The 13,651-nt window shown below is 57.1% G+C and overlaps 1 protein-coding gene across 4 annotated transcripts in view; it reads right to left on the minus strand.

Moving 5' to 3' along the window:
• LOC115517818 (NADH-cytochrome b5 reductase 3) overlaps nt 1-11,221 on the minus strand; it is a 28,600-nt gene extending 17,379 nt beyond the window's left edge. Inside the window, exons 1-2 of one of the 4 annotated variants that reach the window (XM_030320835.1) lie at nt 11,141-11,221; nt 3,121-3,252 (exon numbers count right to left, since the gene is read on the minus strand). In XM_030320835.1, the coding sequence (XP_030176695.1) occupies nt 3,121-3,204 (84 nt within the window). In that variant the 5' untranslated portion in view covers nt 3,205-3,252; nt 11,141-11,221. Of the gene's footprint in view, nt 1-3,120; nt 3,253-9,047; nt 9,113-9,330; nt 9,398-11,140 lie in introns of those variants that run through there. The other 3 variants (XM_030320832.1, XM_030320834.1, XM_030320833.1) reach the window with 3 other exon arrangements.
• Nucleotides 11,222-13,651: the final 2,430 nt, after the last annotated feature.

Consider the following 13,651-nt stretch of genomic DNA (forward strand, 5'->3'; position numbering starts at 1 on the left):
CTCCGTGCAAACTGAGCCCCGGGCCTCCTGGGAACAGAGCCCAGGATTCTCAACTGGTCCTGGGGCTCCAGGTCAGAAACCCACATGCCAGTTTTTGGAAGAAGAACAGAAACGAGGGAAAAACACCGATAATTATTGTGCCGGCCAACGCCAGCAAGGCACAGCAGAAGTCACGCGCGAACATCGGTGCAGAGCTCCGCACGGTGCCGGCATTCGGCTGCTGGCCATGATGAGCTGAGCAGTAGAGCCCCAGAGGTTCAAGGGGACCGTGCAAGTCAGTGGGCCCAGGAAGGGCAGGCGGTGGGGGCCTCCCTGTGCCTGTGGGGGAGCTCGGCGAAGTTTCCAAAGTCGACCCACCTGCTGACCCCAAAAGCCACCACTAGGCTGTAACGGGCATGGGGCAGATTTAACTGCTAGGACTTTTGCCACAGGCCCGGTCAAAGGGAACTGGGGGGGTCCACTGTGTGACGTCCCTATGAGGAAATACGAGACAGTCATCAATGAACTAGGGGTGCACCTGGGCGGCTCCGTCAGTTGAGCGCCCAACTGCGGCTCAGGTCACGGTCTCGCAGTTCGTGGGTTCGAGCCCCACATCAGCCTCTCCACTCTCAGTACAGAGCCCGCTTCAGATCCCCTGTCCCCCTCTCTTCCCCTCCCCTGCTTATGCTTTCCCAAAGATGAATAAATTTAAAGATAATAATAATGAACCAGGGGAGCCTGGGGGGCTCAGTCGGTTAAGCGTCCAACTTCAGCTCAGGTCATGATCTCGCGGTCCGTGAGTTCGAGTCCCATGTCGGGCTCACTGCTATCAACAGAGCCTGCTTCAGATCCTCTCTGCCCCTTCCCCGCTCACGTGCTTTCTCTCTCTCTCTCTCTCAAAAATAATAAAAAAAAATTTTTTTTAATCAGGCTATTAAAAGAAAGAGAAAGTAAGTACACACCTAAAACTCCATACATCATATATACGCGAATGTGATGCCCAGAAGAAGGCTCACACTGGCCCATGAATGGGACCCTCTGCACAGGGGTGGTGTGGGGGGGATGGGAAGGATGGGGCATTCATACTTTATAAACAGGATTTTTAGAGTGAACACATATAAATCATACATTACTTCTGGAATTAAAATTGTTAAAATGATGGGGCGCCTGGGTGGCTCAGTCGGTTAAGCGGCCGACTTCGGCTCAGGTCATGATCTCGCGGTCCGTGAGTTCAAGCCCCGCGTCAGGCTCTGTGCTGACAGCTCAGAGCCTGGAGCCTGTTTCAGATTCTGCGTCTCCCTCTCTCTGACCCTCCCCTGTTCATGCTCTGTCTCTGTCTCAAAAAAATAAATAAACGTTAAAAAAAAAAAATTAAAAAAAAATTGTTAAAATGTCTACAAAACCTATTGAAAGGGTAAGTCTGGTCTCATCTGGGAAGTGGCGGGTTTTTTTCCTCTTTGGTTTTTGACTTTTCCATGAACTCCTGGTACGAAAGCCGCTCAGGAAGCCCCAGTTCTGCGCCTCGGGGACTTGGGACCGATGTGGAGCCTAGGGGTGGAGCGGGGGGCCCAGGGTTCAGGGCCTCGCAGGTGACTTTCTCTGCTCCATGACTCAGTGTTCCCTGTCACACCCCTTCCGAGGCAGCTGCGGGCGGCCAGAAATAGCACAAGGGAGGGGTTCTGATGAGGGAGAGAAGAGCAGCTGCTAAAGGGAGGCAGGGCAAGGGAGGGAGAGCGTGGTTTTAAATCACGACCAGTCGGGGCGCCTGGGTGGCGCAGTCGGTTGGGCGTCCGACTTCAGCTCAGGTCACGATCTCGCGGTCCGCGAGTTCGAGCCCCGCGTCGGGCTCTGGGCTGATGGCTCGGAGCCTGGAGCCTGCTTCCAATTCTGTGTCTCCCTCTCTCTCTGCCCCTCCCCCGTTCATGCTCTGTCTCTCTCTGTCCCAAAAATAAATAAACGTTGAAAAAAAAAAAATTAAAAAAAAAATAAATCATGACCAGAAGTCTGAAACGGAAAAGCGTCCAACAGGGAGGGCGGGAGCAAGCCCTCCAGACAGGCAGGGGGAGCCACACAGAGGGATCATGAGGTCACGCAGGGAATCTGCACAGAGGCAAAAGATATCTGAGTCCAAGAAGCCCCAGGCCCCGGGTCGATGGCCGTGGGGGCGAGGAGGAGTCATTAGCTTTAAGGAAAGGGGCACTCAGGGGCGCCTGGGTGGCGCAGTCGGTTAAGCGTCCGACTTCAGCCAGGTCACGATCTCGCGGTCCGTGAGTTCGAGCCCCGCGTCAGGCTCTGGGCTGATGGCTCGGAGCCTGGAGCCTGTTTCCGATTCTGTGTCTCCCTCTCTCTCTGCCCCTCCCCTGTTCATGCTCTGTCTCTCTCTGTCCCAAAAATAAATAAAAACGTTGAAAAAAAAAAAAATTTAAAAAAAAAAAAAAAAAAAAAGGAAAGGGGCACCGGGACAGGAAGCACGTGGGACCAAGGCAAGGGGCAGGCCTGAGTCCTGGTCCTTCCCCTAACACACAGTGTGACCTCCGATACCCCCCTACTCCTCTTTTGCCTCTGTTTTCCCATCTGTTCAATGGGGCTTAGACCCAGAAGTCCTGAGGGGTCCCTCTTGCTCTGACCTTCTGTGGATAGAGAGTGTGGTTCAGAGAACAGGCTCCGTGGTCAGAGACGTAGGTTCAAATCCCTTTGCCGCTTACTGGTAGCCTCAGAAAGGGACATCACTTCGGGGCACCTGGGAGGCTCAGTCAGTTAAGTGTCCAACTTCAGCTCTGGTCGTGATCTCATGGTTCGTGGGTTTGAGCCCCACATCCGGCTCTGTGCTGACAGCTCGGAGCCTGGAGCCTGCTTCGGATTCTGTGTCCCCCTCTCTCTCTGCCCCACCCCTGCTTGTGCTCTGTCTCTCTGTCTTTCAAAAATGAATAAACATTTAAAAAAATAACATTTAAAAGAAAGGGACATCACTTCAATTTTCCCATCTGTGAGATGGGCAGACAATAGGACCTACTTCGGGGGGGGGGGGAGGGGGGCATGCCCTGGGCACACAGCAGGTGCCAACAAACACTGTGATGCAGGCAGGGAGACAGAGGAGCCTCCGGGGGCCCATACCCTGCCCCCATGGTGACTGGCACTCACCTCCTTGTCGATGAGCCTCAGCGGGTACTTGATGTCCGGGCTCTCAAGGGTGATGGCCGGGGTGGAGCGATGGAACAGCTTCATGAGCAGGTTGTAGAGGAACCAGACTGGGGAGAGGACCACGTGGCCCAACTGAAATGACAGTGACAGACCCACGAGGTCAGCGTGGGCACGGGGAGGGGCCTGCCGCCTGTCTTTCCCGCAAACACACCAGTTGTTTCACACCTCCAGGCCTCTCTCTGCTCATGCTGTCCCCTCTTCCAGGAGCACCCTCTCCCCCACCATCCTCATCCAGGGAACCCCATCACCTACTTTGGCGTCGGCTGGGAGAAGTTACAAAAACAAGACACGTGAAACCTATCAGTTATTCCTAAGTCACTGGAAAAGCTCCATTTCCCAGATGAAGCAGGACAAAGAAAGCTACCTAACTGGGCATGTATCCCTTTTCACTTTGGCTGCTAGGAAGCTCAGAGTAAAGTTCACAAGTAATTATGCTTAACCTTGAGCACTGTGTGCCTGTGCTCCCTCCCTCCTTCCCTTCCTTTAGTCAGTTTCCCTGGTCCTACGAAGTGATCTCAAGTGCTAGCTCTATTTAGACAGACAAAACCCCTGAGCCCCCAGGATTCCGCCTTCAGGTGTGGGGACAGCTGAGGCACTGAACTGGACACTGGAAGCTCTGCTCCTTGTTGGCTGTGTGATCCTAGGTAAGTCCCTTCCCCTCTCTGAACCGGACCAGGTGACCTGCAAGGTCCCCCGAAGCTCTGAGAGTCTACTGCGCAGCACCATGCTGAGCCCCACACAGGTGTTCATCCCAGGACAACCCTCATAGGGTTGCAGATGAGCAAACGGCTCAGAGGGGTGAAGCCACTTGCCCACACTCACACAGCTGGTGGGTGGGGAGCTGCAATTTGAACCTGAGTCCATCTGCTTCCCCAGTCACACTCTTCAACTACCGGCCCACGCTCACCGTGCTGTGTGACCCTGAGAGGCTCCTCCTTGCCAACGCCCTGCCCCCCACATCTCAACCTCGGAAAGACCCTAAGAGGTGGTTTCGATTTTTGAAAAACAGACAAAACCCAAATCTCATGGCAGACAGCTCACTGCTTAGGTTCATTTGGAGAGAACAACCTTGCAAAGAAAGACGACTGGCCACCTGTACTTTCTAGCTGTTTTTTTTGTCCCTGGGCAAATCACTTAGCCTCCCCGAGCTGCTTCTCCATCTGTGAAACGGGATCATTTCATCTGTCTACAGCCATGAGGAAACAGTGAGGGCTATTCTCCAGAGTAACTGGCCAGGGCTCCTTAAAAATGTCAATGGCACACACAAAAAACAAACAAAACAAAGAAGGGTGGAGAACCGGTCCAGATTAAAGAAAGCTCTAGTGGGTTTTGAACGGTGGCCCCCAAAAGATAAATCCATCCAGATCCTGGGAATGTGTCCTCACCTGAAAAAGGGTCTTTGTAGATGCAACTCAATAAGGGTCTTGAGACGAGATCATCTTGGAATACCCTGGTGGGCCCTAAACTCCGTGACAAGTGTCACCGACAGCCACCAGAAGCAAGAAGAGACAAGAAGGACCCTCCCCTAGATTTCCAGACAGGACAGGTGATCTGCCAATACCTTGATTTCAGACTTCTGGCCTCCAGAACCGTAAGGGAGTCATTTCTTTTACGCTAGTTTGTGGTGATTTTTTACACAGTCCTAGGGAACCAACACAGAGGCCAGAGAGACAGAACAACGGAATGTGATGTGTGGTTTTGGATTGAATCCTGGGCCAAAATAAAATAGTTATAAACGTCAATACTGAGGCAATTGGCAAAATATGAATTAAGGCCCACAGATTAGACGCGAGCATTGGATCAACGCTACTTTCCTGATTTGATCACTGCCCTGTAATTAGGCAACAGAACATCCTTGCTCCTTAGGAGGCACCCATGAAGTACTTAGGGACACTGTGTCTGTAACTTACTCTCAGATAATTAAAAAAAATAAAATATGCACACACACCTAACAAAGCAAATACAATAAACGTTTACAGTTGGGCCATCTGGGCAAAAAGTTTACAAGAATTCTCCGTACATTCTTGCAACTTCACTGTAAGTTTGAAATAACTTCAAAATAAAACTAGGGCTGGGGCGGGGAGAAGGCCACAATGGTGGTTCAAACAGTGAGGCTGGGAGCACAAAACACTGCTTCTCCAGAAAGCTGCTTAGGCTTTGTTCGGCACCCATGACCAGTACACCTCCCTGACTTTGGTTCTCTCACCAAACGACCATGTGTTCTTCTTATCACAGTCCTACTAGATCCCTTTTTTGCCTTGGTTGCCAGGAAGCTCAGAGCCAAGTTCTCTGCTAGCACGGAGGCCTCTCTGCTTCCTTTGTGGGCTTCCTGAGGTAGTGAATAGACTTGGAGGTGGTCCTTGCCCTACTCAGGGCTGGGGTGAGAGGACCCTGCTCTCTCAAGCCCACCCTACTGCTCCCTGGCTTCCTGGAAGCCTTGCCAGGATTCCCACTTTGTGTCAACCCAGGGAGGGTGCTCTGGCCGAGTACCTGAGCCTCAGTGTCTCATCTGTAGAAGGAAGGTAAGAGCTACCGCTCGGCCCACCTCCTGGGGAGTCAAGATATGAGATGAGATAAGGGTACCCAGGCCACAGAGCGATGTGGGCGCACACACAGGAGCTTCTCTTGGCACCCTCGGTGGGCCTCTGCCACTGGGGAGACGGAATACCCAAGTGAAGGAAGGCAGAAAGCACCAAGATCCCGCGCCAGGCCTGGCCCCTGCTCCCCCAAACCGGCCCGGCGGCTTCAAGTTACCCTGTTGCGGCTGTGGGCTGTGGTACAGGCGCGCTTTGTCGGGGCTTAGAACAAGGTGCCTCTCTCCCAGGCAGGGCCTCCAGCTGAGTGCGGTCCAGGCCTCACCCCACAGAGCCCCTGGTCTGTGATTGATGGGTCCGAAGGAACGGGCTGTGGGAGCCAGCCAAGGCTCCCCTCTCCAGCCCCACCCACCACGCGGCAGGGGTCTCTGGCGGCCGCACATTTAACCGGCACCTACCGCGTCCCAGGCACCGCACAGCGTTCTACCCATCCTGGGTCTCGTTAAAGGCCCTCGTTTAAAGCCCCAGCTCAGGACCTCAGGAGAGAATCGTGGCCTCTCCAGGCCCCACCCCCCTCAAGTGCAAGAGGACAGTCTCCTCCAGGGCTGGGAGGACAGAAAGACAGGTGAGAGAGCCGTGCACAGAGCAGACGCAGCAAACGTTCCCAAGCTGGCTCGGCTCCAGGAGTGGGACGTGAGCTCCCTGAGATAATCCTCGTTTTCACCTTGGCTGTAGGCGCTGTGATTATCACCAGGTTACAGATAAGGAAACTGAGGCCCAGAGAGGTCAGTGTCTTGCCCCAGGCGCACCACAGCCGATCCTTGGGGACCACACTCACAAGTGATACTACTGTCCCTGTTTCTCAGAGACGTTAAGTGACTTGCACGTGGTCCTACAGCAAGTCAAGGGTGGAGCCAGGACTCAACCCCAGGCCCGTCTAAGCCCTTCCGGAGCCACCTCCCAGGACAGGTGCCCTCTCCGTGCCCCAGCCACAGAGCCCAAGGCCCGAATCCCACAGCCTCATACCTGCCTCTCGTGATGAGGCCCCAACTGCCAAACCAACAGGCCACCCGTCCCCTCCTCAAGCACCCACGATGGCTCCCCGCTGCCTGCCTCCACTCAAGGCCCCTGCTATGTGGCTATAACGCTGGCCACAAGCCTTTCCTCAGGCCTTTGCACACTCTTCTTTTCTGCCCCAGAGGCCCTTCCTCCTCCCTCATCCAGCCAGGAAACTCCTGCTCATCCTTCAGACCCCAGTCTAAATGTCAAATCTTCCCTGACCGGCCCCTCCCTAGCTCATCAGGCCCTCAGCAGACTCCCATAGCCCCTGCTCCCCTCTCTAAACTCCCCTGGGACTGAGGACTGTTCTGCAGATTCCTCTGCTACGGGCCCTGCCATGTCAAGCGGAGAAGCCATATCCATGGGGAACACTGGTTAGGGAGAAAGTGGAGTGAAGTTAGGTTTGCATCGTAGGGAGCCCTGGAGATGAACCTGAGGACAGTGAGAGCCAGCTGGAGTTGTGTTTGGTGCTCCCCGGAGTTTTGATTTCCCCCAACACAGCCGCTTGGCCTGCAGCTCATTGTACAATCTGCAGAGAACCTTCCCCTGTATTTCCTCACTGACCCACAGTGGTAGGAAATAGGCCAACTGCATTCTTCATTTAACAATGAGGAAACCGAGGCTCAGGGAGGCCCTGGGTGGAGGCCGCAGCCCTAGCCCAGACCTTCCAGCTTCCAAGTACCAGCCTCGCGTACCCGGGATGCCAGCCGTGGCTCCAACGGCTGGGCCAGAGCCTACGTGTGGTCACAGTCGCCGTGAAACAGCAGATCCTAGATCAGAAGCCCCAGAAGGGGCGGGGGGGGGGGGGGTGGGGGAATCTGTGGTCTCATCACCATTGCATCCCCAGAGCTCAGAGCAGGGACACTCAATAAACATGTGTGGATAAATTCGTGAAGGGACAGCAACAAGTACCCCCCCCCCCCAAGGTCTCTGTCTGACTTTTATATTTTGCCTGGAAGTTTCAGGAGTCAGGGCAAGAGGCCAGATCCCTCCCGGGTGAGGGCGGGGCACCAGCTCATCTTGTCCCTTTGAAGACCCCAAAGTCCTCCACAGAGCACAGGCCGGGGTGGCTATGATCCTAGCTTCGATCCTGGCTTCCTGGCGGCTCCACATCGGTGAGGCACGCCTACCGCGTGGAGGGATGCTAGGATCAGAGCCATGGCCGGAAGGAGCCGCCCGTGTGGGCAGCTGATAAATGTCAGCAGCAGCCTTCCTCCCAGCCTCCGGTCCCCAAAACTGGGCTATGCAGAGCGAGGTACAGCTGCTTTGCTCCCATTATCTCACATAATCCTCAAGCCTAGGAGACGGGAGCTGATACCACCCCCATTTCGGGCGAGGAAACAGAGGCCGGGTGAAAGACCTGGCCCAAGGGCCAGGATGTGAACCGAGGCACGTGACCGAGTCCACGCACTGAGTCACCGTACCGCCCTGCCTCTCTGCGCCTGTGGACTCTGCGTATGTACGAACTCCCACCTGGGGAGGCAGCTGTGGGCAGACCCTCGCTGTCAGTCAGTCCTTCAGGCCACAAACCCCAGTGAGCACACCTATCGGGACTCACGGGGGATTCGGGGAACACCAGCCAGGGGACCCTGCCCCTGAGGAGCTCAAGCCAGTGGGGAAGGACAGGACACAGTCCGGGGAAGGGGAGCAATGGAAAGTCAAAGGTGGAGGCTCTACCAGATTCACAAGGGGTAGGGATGCCCTGTTCCTACAACCTGGGGGCAGAATGAACTCTGCAGCCCCTCCTAGTCCACGGTACCACCCCCACCCCTGCAAGTCGTGGACAGAGTAAACAGGAGGCAGATGGTGGAAGCCAAGGCCCCACCCCAGCTCCTCCTCGGCCTTGCTGCTCAGACACACACACGTACACATGTGTATGCACACATGCGCGCACACACACACACACACACACACAGTCACCACAGCCCCTCGGGGGGATCTAGGGGACAGCTGCCCCCCAGGCCTTGACCCGGTGCCCCGCAGGCCGTGCTCGGCCCACCGGGGAACCCACCACCTGCTTTTCCTCACCTCTGCTGACACAGAAAGAGAGAGGGAAAGGGGCAGCCAGAGTCCCAGGATGTCTCCAGGGCGCCCCCAGCTCACCCACCGTTGCTGAGGGGATGGGCAACCCTGCTGCCCCCACACGGCACCCTGCCCAGCTGCCCCACTCCGTGGAGTTTCCCTACTGGGACCCGGGCACCCGCTCTACCCAGGTGGGGTCTGAGCACAGGCCTAGCCCCTCACGGGGGGCCGGCTCCCGGTGCTGAGGCTTACCTGCCTGCCGCCCGCCAGCGCCCCGCTGGGATCTGAGTGTCCACCTCCCTCTGGGTCCCCTTCTCAGGAAGTGGGGAGGAAGTGGGAGGGAGTGGAGGAAGTTCTGCAGCGGGGGCTCCTGGCTCGGAACCGTGGGGGAAGTGCACCCAGGAGGAGGGGCAGGTGGACAGCAGAGACACTTTCCGTGGAGGAGACACAGTCCCGCTCCCCTGGAGCTAGGGGCAAGGGCCACGGAAGAGCCCACAGAGCTGCGGGGGGGCAGCGAGGGAGCCTGGGACTCTACCTGTCGTGGCGGTCTATCGGGCCCACTGAGCACTCACGGATTGTGCCGGGGCAGGGGAGCCACGGTCCCGGCTGGCAGGCCAAACCCCCGATGTTCCCCCAAGTGCCAGTCCCTGAGCTGGGGCCCCCTGGAGTATAGGAGGAGGCCTCCCGCAAAGCCTGTACACCCCAGATAAGAGTCTGGTGCCCAGAGCCTGAGCCGGCCTCCCGCAGACCCTGTGGAGCTGGTGCAGCAGGAAGCCTGGCTAGGGTCTGCTCTGGGCATTTTGGGCTACGTGGGGACCCCAGCAGGTCAATCCCTGCCCACCTCTTGGACAGAGGGGGCCGTGGAGCTGGTGAGTCTCCTAACTCACGAGGGGGTTGCAAGGGGGCCTTGGCAAAATGTATGGAGCGGCCACATGCTGGGGGCACAGTGACAAATCCAACCAGCACCAGCTAGAAAGCGAGAAGCGCTGTGGGAAAAACAGCAGGGGTGGGGGTCCTGGGGCGGGGTTGAGTAACGAAGGAGGAGGGTCAGGACGTTACCCTCAGTAATGCCCACAGGTTTGCCCTGGGCAAGGCTGCTCCTAGGTCTGGATGTCCCCCAGAGTCCCGGGCTGGGCCACAACTGCAGGAACAAATACCCGGAGGCCAAGAGGACCATTTGCCTCATCCTGAGCAGGAGCCCCACAGAGCCAGAGGGAAGAGGCAGGCGCCGTCCAGGTCCCAGGCGCCTGGGGTGGAGGTGGCTGCCGACGCAAGTGGCTCTGGGCCTAATCCTCTTGATGCCCGCCCTGCCACTGCTCCCGGTGCCCAGCCAGCTCCCGGGACCAGAGCACGTCCGGGGGCGGGGGGCAGGAGGGAGGCTGGAGCACCCGTCCCCAGGCCCTCCACTGTGGCTTTTGAGAAATCCCAGAGAGGAGGCGGGCAGGGGAGGTGGGGGAGGGAGGCACCGGGAGTCCAAAAGTGGACAGCATGATGGTGGACTTTGGAGCCGCACGAGTTCAGCACCACCACCCCCAGCATGGGAAGGCGGCCAAGTGTGAGTCGAGTTTCTTCATCTGTGAAACCGGGTTCCTCGCGAGGGCCTCACAAGTCTTGCAGCCCCGCAGCAGCAGCAGGCAGGGGTGCAGCGTGGTCACCGGTGCCCGGAGAAGCCACGAACCCTGCCATGCAGCCACATCGCCCGCACGCGCCCCCTCCCACATTCACGCGCTCGCAGAAACTCTCACACACGTGCACTCGGCCCACACACCCTCTCACTCACTCACACTCTCCTGTACTCGCACCTCACACCACACCCACTCCGTATGCTCACACTCAGCCACACATCTGCACACACACACACACACACCCACACACACACCCGTGGGCGCTCGCGCACTCTCGTGCACGCTCACAGTTCACAGCACACCCCGCCGTGTCATGTTCACACTCGGCCACACACGTGCACTCACCGACTCGCGCGCACTCGCATTCTCACACGCACTCTCGTGCACACTCGCACACTCGGGCACACGCCAACTTCCAGCCACCACTCTCTCACCACAGATCGAAAGGGAGAAGAAAGATAAGAAACTAAAGGGGGGGGGAAAAAGAGAGGGAGGGCAGGAGGAGGGGAGATAAAAGTGAAGTAAGACGGGTGCAAGAAGAAAAGCAAAGAACTAGGGAGGAGGTGGGTACCGGAAATGGAGGGAAGGGGCGTGAGTCACGGCGCACCGGGCACGACGCGGCGGCGGGATGGGGCGGACCCGTGCTCCCGACCCGCGGCCCCGTACACGGCCCCCCGCGCCCCCCGCGCTCCCCGCGCCCCCCCCCCCATCCCCGCCTACCGTGCTCAGCTGGGCCCCATGGTGGCGCCGCTCCCTCGCTCGCTCCGCCGCCGCCGAGACAGTGGGCCGGCCCCCGCGCCCAGGGCCGCCCCGGGAGGCGTCACCCCGGAGGAGGGGCGGGGCGAGCGGGCGGCCCCGTCCCCTAACGCCGCCGAGAGGAAGGGGCGGCGGGGGGGACCCGCGCACGGCACGTGGCCCGCGGTGGGGTCGCCCCGCTAGCGCTCGGCGGGGCCCGGGCCCTCTGGGCGGCCTCGGTTGGGACGTCGGCCTTCCCAGGGCCCCCCCTCCCCCCCGCTCGTCGCTAGAGAGGGGGAAGGTGGCGCCCTCCCGCGATGGGATCCGGAACTTAAAATCCGGAAACCACCAGGCCACGCCTGGCCTAACTTCGCAGGGTGGCCCTGAGCGCGGTGCTGGGCCTCACAGGCCTCCATATTCCCGACTCGGTTTAGCTCAGGGCCCCTCCAGGCCAGTGAAGGTGCTGTTCTCTCTCTCGGGGACACTATCCCCAGCTGCCTCAGGGCCAGCCCTGGCTTACTGTTTGGCTGTCAGGTCAGCTGTTCCCTACTCAAGTCCTGCCCTGCCCGCCCCCCCCCCCCCCAAAGGCTGACCCTGTGTCTTCGTAGCACTTCGCTTGGAGCTGAAGTCATCCCGTGTGTTGTATCGGGGATGGTCTGCCCCCAGCCCCACCGCATCCCAGTGACTGTGGTCTCCCTGGGGGCAGGACTCTGCTCTGAAGTCCCCTTGCATGCATGCCCGGAGCCTAGCACAGAGCCTGCATACAGTAGGTGCTCACTACTTGTTGAATGATGTGAATTTAACACGTATCATCCTCTGTGTAGGCCCACGATGGTCCCTGGGGGGGGCCCTCTGGCCCTAGCCTCCTGGAATGGTCTTGGACCCGGATGTGAGCTCCTGATAATCTGACTTGGTCAGGCTGCCAGGTGATGTGTTCCTGCAGCATGGTTCTGGCCAGGCGGAGAACTGGGCCTTCCAGGCAGAAGGAACTGGGCAGAGCCTGGAGGTAGGAACAAGGTGGACAGACACAAGGTCACAAAAGCGAGAGGGACTGGAACAGCGGAGCTGGGGGCACAATGGTGTGATGTGAAGTCGGGATGAGGCAGTATGGGGGCCTGGGTGGAGAGAACTGGAATGTGGGGGACTGTGGGGAAGATGTCGGCCTGTGGGGGAGTGAACAGCTGGTTTTAAAAGAGGACTGGGGACAGTGGAGAGAGGGACAGAGAAAGAGATCTGCTGCCTTAGACTACAAGGGTAAATGTGAGAGCAGATCAGTTAGGCATGATTTCAGTTGTGTTGGTCACATTTTAAAATTAATTATTATTATTATTACTATTATTTAGTAATCTCTATGCTCAACATGGGGCTCAAACTCACAACCCTGAGATCAAGAGTCGCATGCTCCACCGACTGAGCCAGCCACCGACTGATCAAAATTATTGATCACAATTTTAAGATCACAGTAGTTCTGTTTCTTTGGAGAGGGAGGGCTAGATTTCTCCCCAGACTCCACGGGAACTGCTCACCTCCTGCAGGACAGTAGGGCGGCCATAGTGTCGAGGGGTATGTGGGGAGCAGAGAGAGGGGCTGGGATGACATTGATTAGGTGGCCCCCTCCTGCTGTTAGAACTCAAATCAAGCGGGTAGTTTTAACTGCCATTCACTGGTGTGACAGGCTCAGGCCTTCCCCATTCAGGGTCTTCCTCTGTGGGAGGTGGGGGAGGGCACAGTGTCTTTAAGACTTTTTCTTTTTTTTTTTTTATGTTTATTTTTGAGAGAGAGAGAGTGTGTGTGTGCTCAGGGAAGGGCCAGAGGGAGAGAGGGGGACAGAGGATCCGAAAAGGAACCTGTGCTGACAGCAGTGACCCGGCCGTGGGGCTGAAACTCACAAACCGTCAGATGTCATGACCTGAGCCAAAGTCAGATGCTTAACTGACTGAGCCACCCAGGAGCCCCAAGACCACTTCTAATTCTGATATTTTATTTCTGGGTGTGCCCTCAGGCTTGGAAAAATACCCAATGGACAGAGAAATTGCAAGAATAGTACAATGAACTATCAGATTCCCCAGCTGTTACCATTTGACCTGTCTCTCTCTCTTCTCTCCCATCCTCCCTATGTTTGCTTTTGCTGAGCCATAGACAATTGCAGATATGTGACCTTCACCTCTGAATACTTCACCACATTTCTCCTAAGAACAAGACTGTTCTCTGACATACCACTGTTCAGTGATCAAGTTCAGGAACTTTAACATCGATACGATACTGTTACCTAGTCCCGGGTCCACGTTCCATTGCCCCAGATGCCCCTGTAATGTCCTTTCTGGCTGTTATTTTTTTTTTTCTGGTTCAGGGTTTAATCCCAGGCTAAGCGTGGAGTTTACCTGGCAGGTCTCCTTCGGATCAGAGGGCAGGTGATGGACTGTTCCCTGTTGTTGCCCGGCCCGGTCTACCTACAATAAGGTAACTTCTCCTTGGATGCTGTGTGAATGCCCTGAT

The sequence above is a fragment of the Lynx canadensis genome, chromosome B4 (genome assembly GCF_007474595.2).
Source record: "Lynx canadensis isolate LIC74 chromosome B4, mLynCan4.pri.v2, whole genome shotgun sequence".
Taxonomy (NCBI): domain Eukaryota; kingdom Metazoa; phylum Chordata; class Mammalia; order Carnivora; family Felidae; genus Lynx; species Lynx canadensis.